At 23.7% G+C, this 24,224-nt stretch overlaps 1 protein-coding gene across 3 annotated transcripts in view; it reads right to left on the bottom strand.

The window, feature by feature from the left end:
* Nucleotides 1-756: 756 nt before the first annotated feature.
* LOC122719132 (protein fem-1 homolog CG6966) overlaps nucleotides 757-24,224 on the bottom strand; it is a 29,199-nt gene continuing 5,731 nt past the window's right edge. The window contains exons 1-8 of one of the 3 annotated variants that reach the window (XM_043944714.1): nucleotides 10,923-11,005; nucleotides 4,455-4,614; nucleotides 3,964-4,164; nucleotides 3,351-3,602; nucleotides 2,867-3,023; nucleotides 2,323-2,749; nucleotides 2,016-2,222; nucleotides 757-1,930 (exon numbers count right to left, since the gene is read on the bottom strand). In XM_043944714.1, coding sequence (XP_043800649.1) covers nucleotides 1,520-1,930; nucleotides 2,016-2,222; nucleotides 2,323-2,749; nucleotides 2,867-3,023; nucleotides 3,351-3,602; nucleotides 3,964-4,164; nucleotides 4,455-4,614; nucleotides 10,923-10,958 — 1,851 coding nt within the window. In that variant the 5' untranslated portion in view covers nucleotides 10,959-11,005 and the 3' untranslated portion in view covers nucleotides 757-1,519. Of the gene's footprint in view, nucleotides 1,931-2,015; nucleotides 2,223-2,322; nucleotides 2,750-2,866; nucleotides 3,024-3,350; nucleotides 3,603-3,963; nucleotides 4,165-4,454; nucleotides 4,615-5,016; nucleotides 6,305-10,922; nucleotides 11,006-24,224 lie in introns of those variants that run through there. The other 2 variants (XM_043944715.1, XM_043944713.1) reach the window with 2 other exon arrangements.

The raw sequence follows: 24,224 nt of genomic DNA, 5'->3' as shown, positions 1-24,224 counted from the left end.
TTGTTTGAATATGTGCCTGAAAATAAAATTTTATTATGGAGGATCAGACTAAATATATTTTGAGTATATTAATCATTTTTAAATTGCGGCTAACACCTTACAGGAAAGTTGGGTAAGTTACAGGATTTGTACAACAGATTTTTATGAATGTGTTGTTCTTCCAGGAAAGCTATCATCCAAGTGAAAGGTAATTGAGCGGTAAGTTTTGTAGGATGAAAATCCATTGGAATATTATTAAATAAAAATAAATGAGCAAATCTCAATATATTATTAATCACACCTGTATTTCCACAGTCTTCATATTATAAAACAGTTAATTGGGTGACTTTGAATGTAAGATACTTTTTTTGTAGAGAATTGCAGTGTCTGTGTAAGAATAAAAAGTGCGTGAATGTAATTACTAAAACAGAAAGGTGTTCCAAAAGTACAAAAATTACATCAAGATCTTAATAAAATTATAAATTCTAGATGCATTATTGTGAGGAAATTGTTACAGTCGTGCTACTTAGTGTCAAGTGTATTTGTTTATTTTCAAAAAAAGCACCTTACTAGAACACACCTCGCATATTTAATTCTTATATATAATCTATATAATATTTATTATGTATATGTATATTTATCACATTTTAAATAAAGGTAACCTTAAAGATTATAAATTAATATAATATGAATGTAATTTTAAATGTTTCTATTAGCAAATTGTTTTAAGTAATAAATTTCAAATACATTTTAATAATGTCTAGTAAAATAAAAACATTTACATTTGTATGTAAAATAAAAATTTTATAACTGAAAAATTTTAACTTATAACTTCGCTTTTCCTTATCTTTCTAATATAAAAGTATATAATTTATTTTTAAGTTAATCTATGCTATATCAAAAAGTGTATTACAGAATCTTATTTCTGTTTTTATTTTTTTATATAACAATGAGAATAAAAATAATTTCTATGATTATACAATTTTTCAATTTAATATATTCAAGTTATAATTAAATGTTATCAACGCAACATGTATATTATGGCTTGTAATGGGGTTTATGTATAAGGGAAAAGCTGTCAGCCAAATAATAAAATCATATTAATTGATATTTTTAAATCATAATAAACCATCAGTTAATATCAAATATTTTGTTTAATTAATATCCACATTAATGATTAATAATTCAAAAATATTTTTGAATTAATTTAAATTTCAATATTATTTAAATTATAATTTCTTCTTAGCATTAAGAACAATATTTGAGCCATCAAAATAATTTCATATTGAAATATTTAAAACCCAGATTTAACAAAATGGTACTGACAGCATACATTATATGTATCGATTTATCGTGATATTATATATATATAACAATTTTCTTTTGAAGATAGATTTGATACTTTCTCGTATTCGAAAATGTTCTAACACTAATTTTGCACTTTCGAAAGATATAAAACTTTTATCGTCGATTTTTCTTATCATTTAGATAACAAATATCTCTCGTGGCATCCTAAATGACAGCCTGTTATATAATAACACTAGTGCATTAGAACGAAATCTTGAAGATTTTTTGGAACAAATGAAATGTCATATGTTTTTCTAACTACTCTGGCTGCTAAACAGGCAAGTGTAGTGTATTTAACAAGATATACTGCGTCATAAGGGCGTTTACGCCATGTCAACTTTTCAAATGTATCACCAGATTTATTAACAGCATCGATATGAGCACCAGCATCAAGAAGAATAGTAAAAAGATCAAGTGACGGATAATGATAGGCAGCAAGATGTAATACTGTATTGTCGGTCATGTCTGTTGCTGTAACATCAGCTCCAACTCTTATAAGAGCTTTTATTAAATTTGGTGAAGGGAACCTATAAGTTGGAGATTTTGGACCAGCCCCAAGTACAATATGCCTTTCACGAAATACTAAATGTAGTACATTTCCACCCTACAGAAAAATATAAAAAAAATTAATTTATTTGGAAATTTATTACATATGTAATATATTTTTAAATATAAAATCATTAACTTACATTTCTATCTTTGGCATTTATTCGAACTAATTCATAGAGCGCTTGATGTAATGCAGTATATTCTGCACTATCTTTTTCTGGCATTTCATGAGTCAATAAACTTGCTAGATGTAAAGTAGTTAAAAGAACTTTATCTAAATACACAATATCACGTCCACGAGTTGGTCCTTTATCCATCATTTGTTTTCCCAATTTCACTTCCAATACCTAAAACAATATTAAAAATAATATATTGTAATATAAGATATACAATATTATATTTGCAAAAATAATAAAGTTTTATATATAATTTATTTTTAAAACGTACAGCTTTCTTAAACACTCTAAGAAGTTCTTCTCTTTGAACGGGCGGCACTCTTCGCCCTGTATTTATTTGTCTACCTATCATAAAGCTAAAAAGTTCGGTAAAACTAAAGAGTGAACTTTGAGTCATTGGATCGAGTGGTTCCAGCATACTCTGCTGCATGTCCAAAGCATAATTCCAAAGTTCTATACAACGATTGAACATTCCACCATCTGCATATACTGCTCCTCTGTAGCGAATATAGTAACTAGTATCGGGATGAGCTGGTCCTAATATTCGTTCTCTAATTACAAGTGCTTGCATTCGCATTTCATCTGGGTCATTTAATAATCCATTTAGAGCATCAGGGTCAGTAATTTCTCGTGCGAAGTCGTAAGCAGCTACAACGGGTGATGGTGGTGGTTTCGGTATTACTGGATCACCTCGATATCTAAAATACAATATTGATAAATATTTAATAAGTATTTAATATTTAAATTATAATCTATAGATATCATAAAATAAAAATTATATATATAAAGAACAAATATATAAAACTTTTACAAACCTCTCGTCCATTGCTTGTTTCCAACATTCAAGTGCCCCCATCATATCTCTCTTTTTATCTACGTATGTGGCACCTAATAATTCCAATGCATCTATACGTTCCTTTCTACTTACTAAGTTTGGTATACTAATGAAATATTCGACAATGTGCTTATGGCCTGTAAAATCGAAAAGATTTTATAATAATTAAATGCCATGATACACTATCGACTAGTTATCAATGACTACTTCGATGATTATTAGCTTCAAGAAAACATATAATCTCTTACGCATGTGAAATCATAATCACGTACATAAGAGTTCATATGTTCTCTTAAACTTAGTTGCTGACGATCTAATCTTTGACGACTAGTCGACAGTGCGTAACAGCATTATTTTTAGAGTGTTTCTTCCTTTATGTAATGAAATACTCATGTCAGTTAAGCATTAATTGTAATCGTCTTAAGGGAACCTTCGGGGTTGCGCGTGGAACATTCTGCTTTAACCTGTTACTGCTGCCGTAAGGAGTGGTGACATCCCGTAGGAGTCCACGCCCATTCGGGCACCATGCTCGATGAGTACCTTGACGACTTCTAGGGATCCACTTTCAGCGCAATCATGAAGTGCCGTATTACCCTTTTTAGATTTTCGGTTCACGTTTGCTTTTAAAGCAAGTAGGAACTTGACAATTTTAATATGACCTTTGTAACAGGCTATCATTAAACTTGTATGACCGTGACGATTTGACATCTCAATGTCTATAATCAAATAGCATTATAATTTATATATTAATTACCTCTTTATAAATAAAAATAACGTATTATATTATAAAATATTATAACATTATACGTATTATATATGCAAAAAAATTATTGCATAAAATCTGTTTTAATTTAAAATAATAATTATATATAATATAATTAATATTATAATAATTTGAAAACTTAAATTATTTGATTCAATTTTCAATTATTTAAATAAATATACAAACTGACATTATAATTAATCAATAGGTATGAAAAATTATCGTGAATGGTTATTTATTAAATACTTGTATAAAATATTATTAATATTAAAATAATTATATTCCAATTTTTTTTCTATTTCGATAATTCGTACCTGCACCGTGAGTCACAAGAAATCTAACAATATCGAAATGACCATCGAAACAAGCTGCTCGTAGGGGTGTGGAATGTGTTTGAGTGATTGAATTCACTCGTGCACCATGCTTCACTAGTAATTTAACTAAAGCCAAGTGACCAGCAGCTGCAGCACACCACAAAGGTGATGCACATTCGATCATTTCGCCATCAAACATCACTGTTGAAAAAATTAAAAAACAGAAAAAATAATTTGAATGTATAATTTATCTTAAATATTGAAAAATATTTTACACGAGTTAGACTTTCTATTCATTAGATTATTCCATTACTCCAAATTGCTTGAAATATTATACTTCAATTAAGTTGAAATATTATAATTCACGTATGAGATTTATTGGCTTTCTATGTAATTTGCGAATATTCTCGATTTTATTGATGTGATTGCTTAGCAGTTGCAATTCAAAAGCTAATGATATACGTAGAATATGTGATAATGAATAATTTTACCTAAACCAGGTTGATTAACATTTGCTCCACATTTTTCAATAAGATATTCAGCCACGTCATAATGTCCATTACGACAAGCTATAACTAATGGAGTCGTTCCATGACTTTTTGTACTGACTAATTTTACTACCTCATCCTTTTCTCGATGTTCCAATAATTCCTGCAACAGATACATTACAATATATACATTGTATATGTTAAAATATTTCACATGAAATATTATAAAATTAATACAATTATTTTGTTTTTTTCTTAAAAAAAAAAACAAAAAATTCATATATAATTATAAAAATTAAGAATAATTAAATATATTTTTGAATTAGTTTAAATGGCACAATTTGGCATGACAAACACCATCTCCATAAATATTTATATATCGAAATATCTCATTTTACAAAAATATTATAGCAATAAATATTTTAGAAAAATGATGAAATTATCATTGAATTACATTGAATAATAAAATAAAAAATTCTTTTCCTTTGTTTTTTATCATTAAACATCGTTTTAAAATTTACATTTCAAATTTACACATCTACATTTTAAATTTTCATGAACTTACGTTTGATAGTAAAGACCCCGTGTTGAACCGGTTAAAATAAAGTTCGTTTTTGGATAAACGAGTTGTATTTTTTTAAAATTAATCGCTAATAATGCTCGTGTCACTTCAATAATTTGCTAACGAAATATGAATTTTAAGCTGACGACTGAACTTGAACGAATTATCGCGTTTGCCAACAGCAAATCCTTTCTTCACGAATAATAAATATGCAAAATGCGTCAGCTTCTCTCTTTACGTGGTTACACAGCACACATCGAGATCTGTTTCTTAAACTTTCCAGTTATGTTTCTCTATCTTTTGTTCTTACTCTATTTCGATCTCTTTTGTATTTATTTTCACACTTTTTTCGACAAATCTCGATTTGAATCAATTCCCTTTTTACGATCTATTCTTTAATTTAAATTTTTAAGAATCACTGTTAGACAATCAAAATTTTATAGTATTAATTAAATATTCGTAATAAAAGTATATATCAAGATTTAAATACTTTGTGCTGTCTTCAAGTATAAAATTAAATATGATATTATTGATTGAAAATTTTTATTTATAATAATTCAATGCGAAAGACAAAAAAGAAATTAAACACCTGTTGACGAGTAGTCAAGATATTATATTCAATGCAAACTTTCATACAGTATATACTCAGATGTCAAGTATCGTCTGCTTAGACCACGTGGTGATTGCGCAGTTTTAATGACACAAAGTTTACAAAGAGATATCACGAAGAAATACGATTCTTGCGTCACATGTACGTGTAAATTTACGAAAGGAGTAAAAACTGAGCACTACGAAAAACCAAATCTTGGAATTGACCGATCTTTGTATTTTTCGATGTTCACACGTAACAATGTACTCTTCAACTGAACTCTTCAACCGAAGACCAAAACCCCCTTAACTAGCGATTGGACGACCACCACCGTGAACGTGTAGATCCCGTTAAACGAATAATCGATGACATTGGGCTCACGACCAGGAACGGTGAATGGACAAAATGATGTTATATACTGAAAAGAGGAGGAGAAGGGAGTAGAGGGCAAGACTGACTTTTCTCTCTTATTTATTCACTTGGCTCTTTATCACTTCGTCCTCCTTTTTGTGCCGATTTCCTTTTCGTGAATTTTTTCCTTGTTCCATACTTTTTTTCTTTCTTTCCGTTTCTTTTTGGTCCATCATCTTCTTTTTGAAACTTCGCGCGTATACGCATGCGCACAGGACATTAAATGTAAACGGAACATTCCGTTACACGATTGATCAATATTCTTTTTCGTAGGCTTGCCCGTCGTTTTTTGGGTCTGCTCCGGGAAGAAAAGTAGGTAATGAGAACAAAAGGCATCGAAACAGTTTCTTTCGTGAAGATTTAACTACGTACGCTTAACGGTGAACCATATGAGAAAGGCTATTAAATGTCAAAGAAAACGAACATTTAATGGATGGAAGAAAATGAACATTTAATATTGTAAATAATTACGAAATTATGGTCTCAAAGAAAATTACAGATTCGTTTATGATAGAAGATAGATATATTTGTATTATAAATTATGTCATAATTTCATTAAAACATAAATTAATCATTCATGTATTTTAATTTGTAATAAATTGGTATATAGAAATAAATATAATATAAAACATACATCACTGAAATAAAATTAACTTTATGATAATTATTTTTTTTTTTTAAGATTATGCGAAAAATTTATTGAACTTTCACTTCGTTTGTTTGCTAAAGAATTCTATTATTCTAATTAATATAATTATGTATAAAATTATTTTGAACATAGAAGAAGAGAAAAGTTTTATAAAGTCAAGTTTTATTTGACTTTGTCGAATCTTAATATGGAACTTACGTTAGGTTTATTTTAAATTTCTATATGCTCATTATATATTCATTATGTATTCAGTTTGATTTTATTTTATTATTCTTTGAGAGATGTTTTAAGTACACTACAGATGTGGCACGTTTTCTGCATTGAAAATAGAGGACATTCCTATTACCTACTATATTTCCATTCTTTACCTCGTAAAATATTACATTCTGTACACTTACAAAGTACTTAGATTTTATAACTTTTGCTTTATATTTTATGATTGTTCTCTTTATGAAGAAAAACAGATAATATATTTGTTGAGAAACGAAAGGTAAAGAATATCTTGAATATCTAATAAAGTTGAAGAGAGATTATATTGAATGAATTATATGTTGTAGAATATATGATTAGATGGTAATTGTGCTAACTATAGTTAGCACTGTACTGAAATATAAATATTGACTTAGAATTAAGAAGAAATTAATCTTAAAAAAATATATCTACCTACAAATTCTAATTTCAAATTGTGGAATAAAAAAATCATTTTATAAAAATATTTTTAATCATATAATATATCTATTTAAAAATCATTTTGAATGTTTATTATAAAAATAATTTTTTATCTTAAAAATCTAATTTTATATATTCTATAATTTTAATTGAAAAAGATTTTTCACATATAAAGATAAAATTTTCACGAAAAAAGTGCAATAATTACATAATTTCGATTAAAAAAAAAAAAAAAATAGAAAATTACGTCAAGTATAATTGCTTCTTGGATTATTATACTTTGTCGCTTCTCGACCGAGGAAAATTATGTTAGTATTATAGAATAATTGTAAATTGCATTGATAATATGATATTACAGAATAAGATTTCACATCATTGATTAGAATGCAAATGGCGTAACATATTACATTTGGTAAATTATAGTACAATTAAGTAAAAACATAGAATAAAACACAGAATAAAATTTTTTAATTGTCATCTTGATTTAAAAAAAAATGATGTTGAATGAATATGATAGTTATAATAATTATAATTATACAGATTTATTAAATGATAAAATAATTTATATTATAATATTTTATTTATTTGTGTAAAAAAATTTGCTTGTCGGTTATACTATTACCAATATATATATATATCGACTATAGTATATTATATAATTAATGAATATTTCGTAATACCTAATATTATAATAATAATCTGATTATTACGTAAATATTGAATCATTTTTTTTAGTTTTAAATAAATGAATTTGAAGTATCTTAATCTTGTATATATAGGAAAATAAATATAATATTATATTATTGTATTTTATAATGAAAACGTGACATTATTATTAACTATAATTAGAAATGTATGTGCGTAAGAAAAAAAAATGTTAATTTTATCGTGACCCGTGATATCATGAAGACAGAATAATTCATATTATAGATTGCAACTTCAGTGATATCAATTTTCTATAATTTCTTCATATATATATTTAAAATATATTCATAAATTTACGTATTATTTTTCTTATGCATATTTTTTTTTTTCATTTCTATATTCAATCATTTCTCTTTTTTATTTTTTCTTTTAAAATTTTTAGAAAACCAGTTTTACTAAAGTTGAATTAATTCAATTATAAATATAATATCTCGTTTGATTGCTATATTAAAACACATATTTACATACAACGAAATTAGGTTAGCTTTTCTTCATTGAAATCGTATCTCTTACGAAATATTTTAACGCACAAGATTTATATACAAATATTATTATTATTATATTTGAAAGTTATATATATGTATTATAAATTCATGTTATATAAAAGAATGTTATAAATTCATGGTATTAAATTATCTAAAATTTATGTACCATTGTTTAAAACAATATTTTTCAACCAACCGATGTATTACAATAAATTAATATGTCGTACGTTTAAGATGTATCGCAAAAATTTTATTAAAATCTCGTGAAAAATAAAGAAATGTAATATTTATTAATATTTAATTTCGATAATGTAGTCTCAGACATAACATTCATAATTATTCAACATTACTGTGTTTTTTTCAGTGTATTGATCTAAAAATTCCATCAATTCGAATCATAAAATTAACAAACAAACACGTCGATTATAAAAATAAATGAATTTTTTATAAAAAATAAGCAAATTATGAATTTTTTTTAATTTTTTTCAATCGAGATAAGTCATAAATAAATATATATAATGTCATAACAAATAAAAAAGAAATTGCAAGAAACAGAGGAAATCAAAGAGCATGGCATGACATAATGCAAATCAAGAGAGTTTTTTTTTATAGACAATAAATGCTGAATGGATGAGGAATTCTATTTTAAGATCAGATTGAATGATCAGCAAATATATTGATTGATCATTCGTAAATGCGAAATTTATTATTGAAAATTATAAAAATTTGAAACAGGGATCTACTAATAAATTTTAAAATTTTTCATAACTTTTACTTTTTTTGTGAATAAATAAAATATAATTTCACGTAAAAAAAAAATTAATAATCCTAAATAATTTTATGCATTTATATAATTTACGAGATATAGAAATTAATTGATAATTTTATATATGATATATATTTCATGCTATTTTTTACAAGAGTTTATTAAAAAATAAAATTTAAATATGAATAACATAAAATATCATTGAAGATAATTTTAAATTCTTTTGTATTATTATTAGAATTATAATTAAAATTAATTATAAAAAAACGAAAAATGTTATTAGAATTTCTGTCCTAATGTTAATTATTATACTGATATTAAAAAAATTCTAAAATATTTTATAAATGTTTTCAATAAATAATCTTTTAATTTATTTTATTTAATTTTTTACTATAAAATATTATAAAATATATTAATGTAAACATATTAAGATATTAAGATAAAAAACATTAAATTTATATTAAGAATTTCAAAAAATTAATAATAATTAATAGAACATTTTGTTTGTAAAGATATGCATTTTTCTTTGATATATTTTTTTAATATCTTTCTTTCCCATGCGAAAGTAAATAAGTGCAATTATTTGAAGGTACTCATTTTACTTCATAACAACCAGGAAAAGTAATGTTGAGGAACGCGTGTATAATTGCGGAGAAATTTAAAAGCATAGCTGCTGGTAATCCGTTATATACACAAATCTTTCTGTTTTCCGTTAAATAAAATTTTCCGCTTTCATAAAATATTCCCAGTTCCTTAAAACTATTTCTCGATATTTTATATTATATAAAAACATATGTTGAATACATATTCTAGTTTACTTGATATATTTTGGAATATACTTTTCTTATATATTGCATAAATAATCCGAATACATAAGAGATATTTTTTATAATTCGATTACGTGATTCTTTACGTAAAAATGATTTTGTTTTCGCTGAGAGATAACTTGCTAAATAATTTAACATAATGTACAAAAAGAAGATCATTAAATTACAATTTTTAAAATCAACGATTACACAGAGATTTGAAAATTAAAAATTTGATTTTTTTAACTTTTATATTCGAAAAAAAAATTTCTATAAAGAAACAAAATTTAGAAATATCACTTTTTTCAAATAACTATCAAAAATAATCAAATAGTATTAGTTTAAAGACAAAATCTTCAAAAAAATAAAATTAATTAATGAGAACAATTATTTGTAGTTTTTTATTAATTCAATTACTTTTTTTTTTTTGAATAAACTTTTTTTATTTATACTTAATCATAATTAATAATAATATCTTAAATTGTGTTTATAATAATTTTTGATAGAACGATTATGTTGATCGATCAAAAATAGAGAAATGAGTTACTTTTGATTAATGATTTTGATTGGAAATGGTTTTAATTTGATTGATATTGCGTTTAAACAATCGACTATTAATCAACTTATACGTTCAATTAAAAGTTGTCAAATTTAAAATTAAATTTTATAAATAGATTTCATAATTTTTTTTTTAAATCACGTTTATATTTTTCAATTGGAAAGTATGAAATTTCAGTTGCCAAGTATGAAATATATATATATATAAGAAAGTATGTCATCATTGAATAAATCGTTTATGGTAATGAATTAAATTATATACGAAACTCACCCGTGTAAAATAATCTTCATTCACCTCATATTCCATTTTGTCGTTCTCCTTTTCTCAGACACAATTAACGAGTTTGTTTCCCGCTCACGCTTTTTAATACGTTCGATCAAGCAGCTATATATATTCGAGTGATACGAATCGATTGTCGTAACTCAAGAATCATGTGATTCATAAGTTATACAATTCTTTTTACATGAAATTTACTCAATTATTTTAAAATAATTTAATTATTTAATTATTTAATTATATATTTTAATAATAAACATATAAATTATAATATAACGATTCATAGATTAATATATTATTAACATAAAAAAAATTCAAATAATTCGTATATTAAAATCTTTGTATAAATACTTACACTGATTGAAAGATAAAATAAATAAAAAATTATAATATTTTTTCGAATATAAATAGGTGCTTATTATAATATACACACTCGCGTACTTGTTTAACGTGAAACGATATTGATATTTTGGAAATATAGCATTTTATCGTTGTTCGAACACGAGCAAGGAAGCATTTTGAATACGCATAACAATACGATATACAGTGTGTAATGCGCCGAAGTTGATAATAAAATTGGATCGTGTGTGAGAAAATCGAAACTATATAATATATGCTCGATCGATAATCGACAAATAAATCGACAGATAATTAACTACTGATTTAATTTTTAGAAATGAAATAAATTTATGTTATTTTTGTAAAAGAAAAAAATCACTTGCTGAAGCTTGTTTAAATCGTCACTGTTCGTTCAAGACTTCTTGAAGTATGTGATCGCAAGATTCTAGCCAACGATGTAAAAGAGTAGGAGAAAGAAAAACAAGTAGTGAAAGAGGAAGAGAGGGATCTTCTTTACCATATGCAGGATTGAAAAAGAGGTGGTTACTTTAAAGATAGGAATATGTATAAAATGCGAGAAAGTTGGTCCTGCATATCGATATTTATGCAATAGTCTCGACGATCGTAAACTTGTACATGCGCCAGAACACCTTCGTGTACACTTTCTAATTGTTCTTCCTGATCAACTCTTACCGACTGTTATGTAACAGGGGTTAAGTTAGAATGTATGCAAGTTATGATGTACACACATACTTATATAAATTTATCCCGCCGATCATTCTGTTATATCGGCTTTAACATCCGAGTTCATTGGAACGAAGAAATTCGATTTTCCGTACTAATTGACTGACATAGATTGGTTTTTGGTTGGAAATCTGATTTTTTATGGATAATTGAATAATTATCGTTGAAATAAATCTACATAATATTACAAAATATTAAAAAAATATATATATATTCGTATTACAAAATAAGATATCTTAAATAATTCAATGGAATTTCTTAAGTTATTTAAAAAACATTTTTAAACTTTCAACTATGATCGAGATTATACTTTTAACATAGTTTTTTTTGCATATTTCTTATAAGAAACTTTTTTATAAGAAATTATTTTTATCATATAAATAAGTATGTTATGTATAATTTAAATAATATAAAGTAATTTTTTTTTTATTTTTATTTTTTATAAATTTTTCTTTCATACCTTGATAATTTATTATTTTTTTTTTTTAACAAGGTAAATTATTTATAATGAGTTATGCTAATTTATTTGATAACCTTGAAAACTCCTTAAAAAACCTACCGGACATCAATTTTAAATTAGAATTTTAAATATCCTTTTAAACTGATTAATATTGAAAATCTTGATATTTTATTTCAGTGCATAAGTTTATTCGTCTCGAATAAAGTTCTTTAACCTTTATTATGTTATTATCAATAAATCTTAACATTAAAACTTAGACATTTCAATGTTTCATAATATCGAGTTTCGCAAGCTCAACTTAGTAAACAATATTCTTTACATGCATATGTACTTATATCCTCTTCTTCAGATAATGTGAATGATGATAATACGTCATCTTCACATCTTAAGAATGATTTGTGCAAAGAATATAGTTTCAATCGCGTTTATAACATACAAGCCTATAATATACAAGCCAAAATGTAATCGCTTATCTAAATATTTTTTAATCTTTGATACATTTTTCAATGCCATCAAATAAATCATCTCCCTATTAATTTTAATTACTATGTATTAAAAATAATTTCAATAATTTTTATTTAAAGTAGATTATAGATAAAAATTATTTTTATCTATAATATTATTAATATTTTAGTATCATAGAAAATAAAAACTCGATCAACAGTTAAGAACATGTTAATAGACGCGATTTACGTCATTACTAGAAAGAATTACTCTTTGAATGTTACACTGCAATGCGTCACACTGGTGCAGAGAAAAAAATATCTACTATAATTACGTGATCGAGTATCCTTAGTTGTGTAACGAATCGTTGAAGTGCAACAGGTATCACATGTATACGTCAGTATTACGTATAACTTCCTGCGGATGCAAATTCTTAGCGTAGGAAACATCATGCGCGGGAATTGCGTAAAATGACACTTGTTTCTGACATAATAGCGAAAGCAAGTTTTTTTTATATGGAATAACTTGGAATAATTTTAAAACACTTTTGGTGAAACTAGTTAACATTGATATTGGAAGCATAGAAACGAGAATTATTACGTATTTAGCTTTTTTTCCTTATTCATTTATTTACAACAAGTATTGGAATATTTAAATAACAATTAAAACAAATTGGAAAGAATTTTTTTTAGCACAATTTTTTATTTATTAATTATTTTTTTCGAGATTTTTATAAATATGTTTCGCAGTAAAATAATAAATATGAAATATCTTTAAAAGAAAAACGAAAACAATTAGGATATTGAATTATGAAAGAAAACTATGAAAAAAGATACATTTCATATATAGAACGATATTATATGAGATTGCATTTACTTTCTAAACAAGATTATATACAGCTTTCAAGAAAAATATTTATAGAAAGTATTTATAAAAAGTATTAAAAGTGATAAAGTTTCAACGTGATACAATCGTTAACCGAGTCAGTATTTTATAACAATATCGTGAAACTTATTAATAACTTTACGTAATACATATGTATAACAATAAAAATCATAAATATTTAAAAGCAGTTTTAAATTATCACATATCTATTTCGTGAATTATTATAATGATTCTCTCATTAAATATTAATAATAATATCATTAATGAACAGATCTTATACACTATTTATCCAAAGTTTTTATTCATTTCATTATTTTGAAAAAAATTCTTATTATTTATTAAAAATTTCATATGAAAATTCCATGAGAATTCTTATCCATAATTTACTATTATAATAATAATTTATTACTCAAAGATTTCTTATCAAGTTGAGGATCCATTCACTCAAGATATAATTATTGTTTCAATATCAATTAAATTCAGTAATAAACAAATAAAATAATTGTTTTCGCAGTATTAGAAATGATTTATTATATTCTTACAATTCTTCATATTTATATTCTTATATTTTTATATTATTCTTCATCATATTCTTATACTATTAGTAGTACACTCGTTGAATATGAATTCTTACCATATTCAAAGTAAATAATTCAAAATATATTCAAAGTAAATAAGATAATAGATTCGTCATATTCTTAAAAAAATGTTTAAAGAACGTTCAACAGGATAAATCGAATTTTATTTCTTTGCTTTTCTCTTTTTCTTTAGAAATGTTTAACGAATGTTAGAATAAAGTAAATTTTACTTCTTCATTTTTTTTTTCATTTCTTAGAATATATGATCGATGCAATTATAAACGTATAAATACTTACAAGAAAAGGTCGTTACACTGAAATATAATTTTCCTTTTTGCAATATAATAATTCAGCATGTAATATTAATGCACAGTATAAACATCTCACAGTACATTTTATATGATGAGTATGATGAAGAAAATGTTTATATTTTAAAATTGAAATAAATATTCAGAATTTTATTTGACCGTAAATAATTTTTTTAGTGTGCATAATCGACATCTTAAGATGACAAACATATTTCTTATTTCTCATTAATTCATGTAAATGATTAAAAAAAAAAAAAAGATAGTTCACAATCAAATATACAGATAGAATCATTAATAAAGTGCATTCATAAGTGCATTTAAAATGTATTCCCTTTAGAAAATACATATTGAAATCGTTGAACCATTGTGGGATTGTGCAAGAAAAATACACAAATAGATATAGAATATGTACTTATATATGTACATTTTATTACTACGTAAATATTCGAACAGAGTGTCTTGCTGATTATTATTCGCTAATTTCTTAAGTATTCACGAAACATGATTTCACGAGACATTAACAATATCGATAAACTTTTTCTTGATGATCGTATTAGTATTGTTAAAAGTATAATATATATGTATCATCGAAAATTTCCGATTTTAATAATAATAATAAAAAAAAAAGATATGAAAATAAGAATCCACAAATGAGATAATTATTGATTTTATGAAACAATCTTACTTTTATATAGTTGATAAACATAATATTATTCGTTGACTGAATATTAAATGGTATTTATAAAGATAAATTCCTTTCAAATTTAATAATTATATATTCATAAATACATCAAATTCAGTTAATTTTATTTATTATATATCATGCATTATCATCTGGTCAAATAATGAAGTAAATATTGAAATAAATAATGACAAGATTAACGAGATGATAGAGATTTCAAAAATAGATTCAACTTATTTTTCTATTTGTTATTTTTTTATAATTATCATATTATTCATTAATTTTTTTCTCTTAAGAAATTGAACGCAATGAATAATAATTAAATTGATTCTAATTTTAATTTATTATACTAAATACAATAATTCAGATTAATTAATATATATTATAAGTGTCAATATAAATTTAAATCTACATTACAATAAAAATATTTATGTCTAATCTATAGATATATTTTACTTATTATTGAAATAAATATATACAATTTAAGAATAGTAAATATAACGAATAAATTGATTATAAATCCATTATTTATTAACCAATTAAGAATAAATTTATATATTCCTTACAAAAATCTTTTATATTCCTTACAAATAATAAATATACTTTCAATACTGATAAAAATTTATTTTTATTGACTGTGATCTCTATATAATTACATAATGCGTTATAAAAATATATATTAATTTTTAAAATTTAATATTTTAATATTTTAACACTCACTTACTATTGATATCCATCTTCATAATATTCATAAATTTATATTTATATTGTAAAACAATTTATAATATAATGTTTTTCATTTAATCGATGAATTATTTTATAATTCATCCAATAAATCAAGTTAATAAAAATAAGTAAAATATAAATAAATGGTAACTTAATAAAATTGTTCAAAACTCCTCTCGATTTTTATCCCTAAATTCTTTCTTATTTTATATTCTACATATATACATTAATTAAATTATTTTATTATATGAATAGAATATATGTATCATGACATATTTAAGATAAATATATGATTGATTAAAGATTGAAAAGAAATTTATATATAACAAGATTATTCAAATATTATGACATGCAAGCATATAATAATATAATGTCAAGAAAATAAAATAAAACTTAAGAAATATAAATAAATAGCTATAATTTCCACGTTATCAATTAATTAATTATCAAGATGAAAAGATCGATATATAAATACTTTTTGTACTATTTTCTTTTACATTTTGTAATTGTGTTAAATATTAGAAAGATGTAAATCAGATGATTCGTGAATATTTTAGAAATTAGCAAGTTGTGATAGAAATTATTATCATTGCATTTGCATTGAATTTTTTTCAGATAGTTACACAAACGAAAATTTAAATGGAAATGTTTTTTAAGCCAAATATTCACTGTGTATTAATAACAATTGCTATGACGTCTGTTATTGATCGGAAGAGAATTAATTAAAGAGGACATCCTGAAAGACGTCTCGAATGAGTAATGAAAAGATGAAAGTTTAAGACATGAATAGAATGGTTCGCCGTGAAGGAGATAAATAAATTATGAAAGATACGTTAAATGTAATTAAGTAAAAGTAGAATCGAGATAAAAAATTATAGTAAAATCAAGTTAGAGATAAACGATATAATTGAAAGGCACGATTAACATTATTAAACTTTTACTTCTTTAAAGACAAACTTTGTAAATTTGTCAAAAAATTCAAACTGAAAAATTTTCAGATTTTCGTAATGTGGAACGATTATTTTCAAATCTCTATTCTTTAGAAATTTTAAATAATCAACCGTACATGTAATGTAAGAATTACGAAAGATAAATGATAAAATTCCATCGAGCAAAATCAGATATTGTAAAAATTCTCCTCAATCTATTATTTTTTTACAGAATAAAATATATAGAAAGAAATTTTAACGAGTTAGGATCTCTTTTTTAGTTGTTGATTTCCCATATGAATAAAAGTATTTATATATATAGAAAATCACAGAATATATTAGAAGACAGTAGAGGAATACGAGGAATTCCAGTATTTCTCTACAGGCGACGTCTTTCTTGGTTATATCTCTGACTCACACTATACGTATACTTCGAGTAATATTAGAACATGCCACGAGAGTTGACTGGCGCGTTCCTCGAGTCACTCTTCCACTCTTGTCTTCCCTACATCATAGATTTTCATTGCACAGACAGATTAATTGTAATTGAGAGAGAGAGAGAGAGAGAGAGAGAATGATACAATGACCGAAACAAAGCGAAATACACATATGTACAAGCACTAGTGAAAGTCTTTCGTGTAAAATTACTGAAAATAATCATAATGAGATTTAAAATGTAAATATCATTAAGGTAAATAATTAACAGTGAATAATACGCGAACAAAAAAGATTTCATTGTCTGCAAATGGTATTCGTCAGAGTATCCAGACTGAAAAACTGTCGTGAATTGTTCACGAACAGTTGTGTGGATCCAGCTTTAGATATAGTATGTGCAACGTACTGCTTATGAAAACGTCCGCAGCCCGGACCTTATTTGGACACTTATCTGAACAGATATAGTGAAAATGATAAAGTGGAATCGTTAAATCAATAAGATATTAAAATTTATACGATTTTTCCATTTTCCAATAAATAAATAAGTTACGATTAGCTTAAGTATATAAATCATTGTATAAAAAGTTAGTATTGGTTAAAATTTTTATAATTTAAAATAAGTAAGAATAACAAGAAAATGTCACTTAATATAATAGTTGATGAGGAATAGTTCGTGCATATAATCTCTTTAGCATTATCATTGCATTATTATTTGATTTTCTTTAAAACTATTTATGATTCAAAATTTTCATATTTTCGTAACAAATTATATACTACTACTAAACAAAATTTTAATACAAGAAATTGTTTCATACCCGAGAACGAATCCGAAAAATATTGAAAATATATCAATTCCAATTTGATATTGATCTATAAAGGATTAAGAAGAAATGAGATATTTAAATTGATTATATTATATCGAAGAGAACGTGTACAAATTTCAAATTTATATTTTGAGCTTGTCATTCAAAGAGTGCAAACAAGTGCAGCTGTGTTGACATTTGTTAGCTCTCATAAAAATTTCCAGGAACTTGATATAGATAATCGTTCAAGAATATTGAGAAACAAGCTCTTGTTTAACCAATCGACTGTTCTAACTTGGTCAAAACCGATAAAAAAGAAACAACGAAAAGCCAATGGTGATACTTCGAACGTATGATGAAACATATTCACGTTTCGTCGAGATTGACTAAATAAAGATCTACCGACAACCGCATTGGGAAACGATGCAGAACTGGTTCCAAGTATATACATACTTCGAATACAATAAAAAATATAAATATAAGTTGACTTATTAAATTTATAATTCAGTTCAATGCCTGTTCATTAAATTATTATCTGGTTTTTTTTGTAGTATTTACGGATTGTAACTACTAAAATTTTTTAATTAACATTTAATCCTAATTACTCGACTACAATAATATTTTTAAAAAAATACGCAAGTAAATATTATTCCAATCAGTTTTTAAAATCATAATTTGAAATCATAACTTGTTACGATAAGAAGTGAATTATAAATGAATAAAAATTATCTTATGTGAATTTTTTTGAAAAATTATAATATTGATTCAAATTATATAATCATATTCATCTGTAAAAAAAAAAAAAAGACTTATGAAGAAAATTAAGTAAAATTTTTAAGTTACATAAAACGAGAAAAATATAAAAATAGATTCGAGTGCAAAAATCAGTTAACCCGATTCAATGTCAAGGTACTAGGTAAAATTTTCCATTACGTAATTACATCAATTATAACTCGAATGGTCGTTATGAGTAAAATGTTAGAAAATTAAATAACTATTATACAAGTATTGAAGAATAAGAAATTAGATATTTATTTAAGATATCTTATTTCTATAATCACAAACACATACAACATTTTGTTATCTATAAATAAGAAAAAAATTTCTATATTAATAGTTAAGATATAAAAGTGATGAATTTACAACATTCGTTATTTTATATATCTAAGATTTCGATAACCACGATTTTAGATATCATACATATAAAAGAAATAAAAACTTTAAAAATTGATAGATTATATATAATGTATCATTCTTCTTTTTTGTTTAAATTAAAGATTATAAATTTTTCTAATTTTATCTCATTCAATATATATATATACATTATACTATATAATTTTAAAACTTGAAAGAATAACTATAAAAATGAAAACCATTTAATATTTTTATATAAAGTACTGTAAAACGAATATAAATATAAACGAATATAAGTTAAAATTAGAAGTTATGTATATAATATATAATAAAACATGTCTTAAGATTTCTAAGAAGATAATGAGTGTGATTTTAAAAAACTAATTTTATAACTAACTTAAATAAATATTAATAACTAGATATTATTTTAATTTTTTTATAATTCTTTTATTAATATTCTTATATACATTCAAGGCTAATAACGTAGCAATGCAATATTTTTATTTTATATAATATAATATAAAATAAGTGATAAATAAAATATTATATAAAATAAATGAAAATAAAATTTATATAATATTAAAATGTTATTATAGAAAAAAATAATAACTTTTTATATTGAAGAATATCTCGGTTATTTTTAGATAGAAGTATGAAAATAATTTGAATATCAATACATTTGCAATTGAAAATTTAAATTGAAATCAACAACTATAAATCTATAATTATTTCATGATGTTGAATCATGAATCTGAAAATTATGTTTCTCTCGTAAAAATGATTGGATGAAAAACGCGAAATATGCTATATTGAAGAAGAAAACATATTTTTGCATCGTAACTCAAAGTTATTTTGGTAATTGGAACATTTAGGTGTTACATATATGCACAAACCTAACCTAGATTTTACTTCGTGTTATCCGCCATTGAGGTGAGAATGTGTCCGAAATGTCTTTCGAAAGCAGCGAAGAAAACATAACCTTGCAACGGGAATTGAATAACTGTCGCTCATCATCGTGATCTTAACCTATTTTGAGGTTATTTTCAACTTTTATGAATTTCAATAAATCTTTTTTGTAAAAATATCTGACAACTATAAATACTAATAACTGAATTTTTTTTAAAACGATATAATCATAATTAGATCATTGTAATAATTATCATAGGTAATTGAAAAGAAAAATAATCTTACTGTGACACTGAATATTGATTTGCAGCAAGTAGCCAATAATTTTTCTGATGAATTTTGTCTAAATATAACATTATTATAAATTAATCGTATATTTGATATTGACTATATAATATAATAATAACATATTTTAATTTTAATATAATCTTAATGATTTTGATTAAACAAATATCTATTATTTGATTAATTTATTAGATTTACATTTAATTAAAAATTAAATCTTTTTTATACACATAGTTACACATATTTAAATATAGAGAGCTTATTTCGAAATAAAAACAGGAAAAGAATAAAAAGAATTAAAATCAAAAAATTTCCTCTTATTAAATTTATTTAAAGCAATGCAGATAATCACATTTGATTAGACTAAATAGATAAAATAATACTGCAGAACTTAACCAACCAATTCAATTGTTACGGTTATAAATATGCACGATATCATATATCATATATGAAAGTAAAAAAAGTAATAGACGTGGAAGCTTATAATTAATAAAATGATTTAAACGATAATAAATCAATTAATTACACATAATAATATGTATATTACAATCTCGGTGTAAAGTATAGATTACAATAATAATTAAAATTATGATTTTAACGATATCTTGCAATAATAGTAAGAATAAAAATAAAAATTGAAGTCAAATACAGGAAATTATTTTTTACCTCGATTTTATTTGCCATTCTATTTGAAAAGAACTGAAAAAAAAATGTGATTAACATTACTTATTAAATTTATGAGGAAAATATAAGTACTCTCTGTATATTTTTAATCATAATGATAACAATATATTAATTTATTATTTTTTATTATTTTTTATTATTATTTAATTGCCATTATTATTATTATTTTTTTTTTTACATTTAATCTGAACTGGATATCCCTGATATCTTATTCGCTGTAAAATGAGCCGGATTCTACATTTCCTGTTCTACGATTGTGATTGTGGTTATGGTCAGAATGGTGATTTGTCAAAAGGTCTTCGTGAAATTGAGACATTGAGCGTATAGCAAATAGGTATCAGCCTTGAATCGAAATAAGAATGGAAATTATGTAATATCTCACATATGATGGATGAAACGAACCTTGTGAAAAACTGACGTAAATATTCTAAGATATGACAGCTTGATTGAATTGCAAAATATTGACATTACTATTAAAACATTTATTCGAAATATTAATTCAAGATTATCATGATTTTTTAAATCAAGAAATCAAGTCATTCTAGTCATTATATAAGAAAAGAAATAATCATATTGGTCAAATTAAGATTACAAATTAGAACATAAATTCTTAAAATTAATAAATTTTGAAGTTATGTATTTTTTTTGTCTATACTATAAATTATTTCTATACTTTAAATCAATATACTTTTTGATTTTTAGATAATTTTTTTCACCTCATTTTTTGGTATATCATTGATAGTTTTTTGAATATTCATTGATAATTTCAATTTGATTTCGAAGCAATATATGATTATACTGATTTTAAAAAAAGACATTTTTTTTTATCAGAAATGTTTAATTTATGCCATATCTTCATCAAATATTATGTTTTCATGTATAACACATCTATTTACATCTCAATTATATTATATTTGAGCATATAAAGAAGTTTATATAGTAAATTAATTTAAATAATAAATATTAATTCAGATGATATAAGTGGTATAAAATTTGATTTAATTTATTGATTAATACTTATGATCAAAAAGAAAAATGAATAATAATGAATCATATTCGGGAAGAATTCAATCAATTAATGATATTAGTGATCAATTCTTACAAATATTTGTTATATATCATTAATCAATTGATAAATTACAAGTTTACAGATTATAGACAATATGTATGTCGAAAATATAAAGACAAATGTTTTGTCAATAATTCAGTAACAGAAATGTCAAAGATTCATTTCATGTACGAGTTTATTATATCGTAGCAATATTTTAAGTGAATGAAATCAATCTCTTGAGAAATATTGGCACGCATACGTATGCTTAGTATTCTTTAATTTAAATATAATTTTGAAATGATACAACGATTATTTTTATTTAAAATTTCAAAATATTTTCTATTATCTATAAATATATTTTAAATATATAATTGAAAAATAAAAAATAATTAATTTTTTGCAGTTTTAATAAACTGAAAATTTCTTGAAAACGTTTCAATAATAATAAATGATCCATTCCGTAATCAATTTTCCACTTAATATTATTTTACATAGGAAAACATAACTTAATTCGTGAATTGTTTACTAGAAATAAAATGTAAATTCTTTACGAATAATAAGAATTAATTTCAATTCTTTATCTATTCTGGAATATTTTAATTAATTATTAATTCTTCGAATTAATTTACGAAGAATTGAAAAATGTCATTCAATTTTATTTGAATTGGTATTATAAAAGAATATTAGAGAAAATTAAAATAAATATTTATATAATATTTAGAAATTTCTTCATTTTAATTAATTTATACAAAACTTAGAGCAATCATAAGTGATTAAATAAAATTAAACTATAGTCATTCAGTTTCCAAATATTCGTGAGAAACGAGTTTTAAATATTACTGTAATCAAATATTGGAACGCAATCCAAAACAAATAAGAGTACATATATATTCTGTTCAAATTTATTTGTTAGTCAGTTATCTATGAATAAACTGAAGGATATATTGAAATGACGTTTTGGACTTGTATACTTGTAATTATAATTTATAATTTATAAGTATTTTATACATCAGATATTTTTATTTTGTTGAAATTACATTCTCAAGATTAATTATCGTAAATGTAAAACCATTATGAGAAAAAAATTTTTTTTTAAAGAACTCGTAATGTTGAAGAAAATAAAAGAATGTAAATAAGCATAATATATACTCTTGTGATAATGATGTATGTTGAAAATCATGATAATCAACAATGAAAATAAACTTGAAGGAAAGATAAAAAAAATTTAAAAAATACAAATATTCTTAAACACATAGTAAAATCCGTAAAATCGTGGAATATACTTCTAAACAATTACAATTAATTATTAATTCCTTGAATTAATAATAATAATAACAATAAAATTTCCTGTGAACCAAAAGCGTTCTAATCTCTTATATATAATTTTCTACGCATTTATTGTTCATTCCGATAAAAACATCATTGGAATTACCGTGTTGCAAACTCGATAATCGGGACTATCAAGGTTTTAATAAAATACGGATAACAGATTGATTTCCTCGTATCATATCAAATAACATTCAAAGTTTTTTTTTTTATGACCACATTGTAAAATTGCATTGAAATATCTGATAAATATTATAATACAAAGATACTAAGTAATATATGAGAATCATTCGCTGCTCATTATAATACAAAGAAGAAAAATATTTAACGAATTTAATTCTTTATAACAATCGTCATCTTGCATAATTTCTTAACAATGAACCGGAAAGATAAAAATATTGCGATATCATGAAAACTCGAACGATAGGAATAAGTTGATTAATCATCATAGTCGTATATTATGATGATTTTATGCAAAATGGAATGCGTAAAATCGATTATTTTTTCCATAATTGAATATTAAAACACATAAATTTAAATAAATAATTAATAACTTTATTTATCCTATCCTATTTTT

Source organism: Apis laboriosa, unplaced genomic scaffold, assembly GCF_014066325.1.
Source record: "Apis laboriosa isolate Shangri-la unplaced genomic scaffold, ASM1406632v1 scaffold70_cov154, whole genome shotgun sequence".
Classification (NCBI taxonomy): domain Eukaryota; kingdom Metazoa; phylum Arthropoda; class Insecta; order Hymenoptera; family Apidae; genus Apis; species Apis laboriosa.
This window is presented reverse-complemented; position numbering and strand designations above follow the sequence as displayed.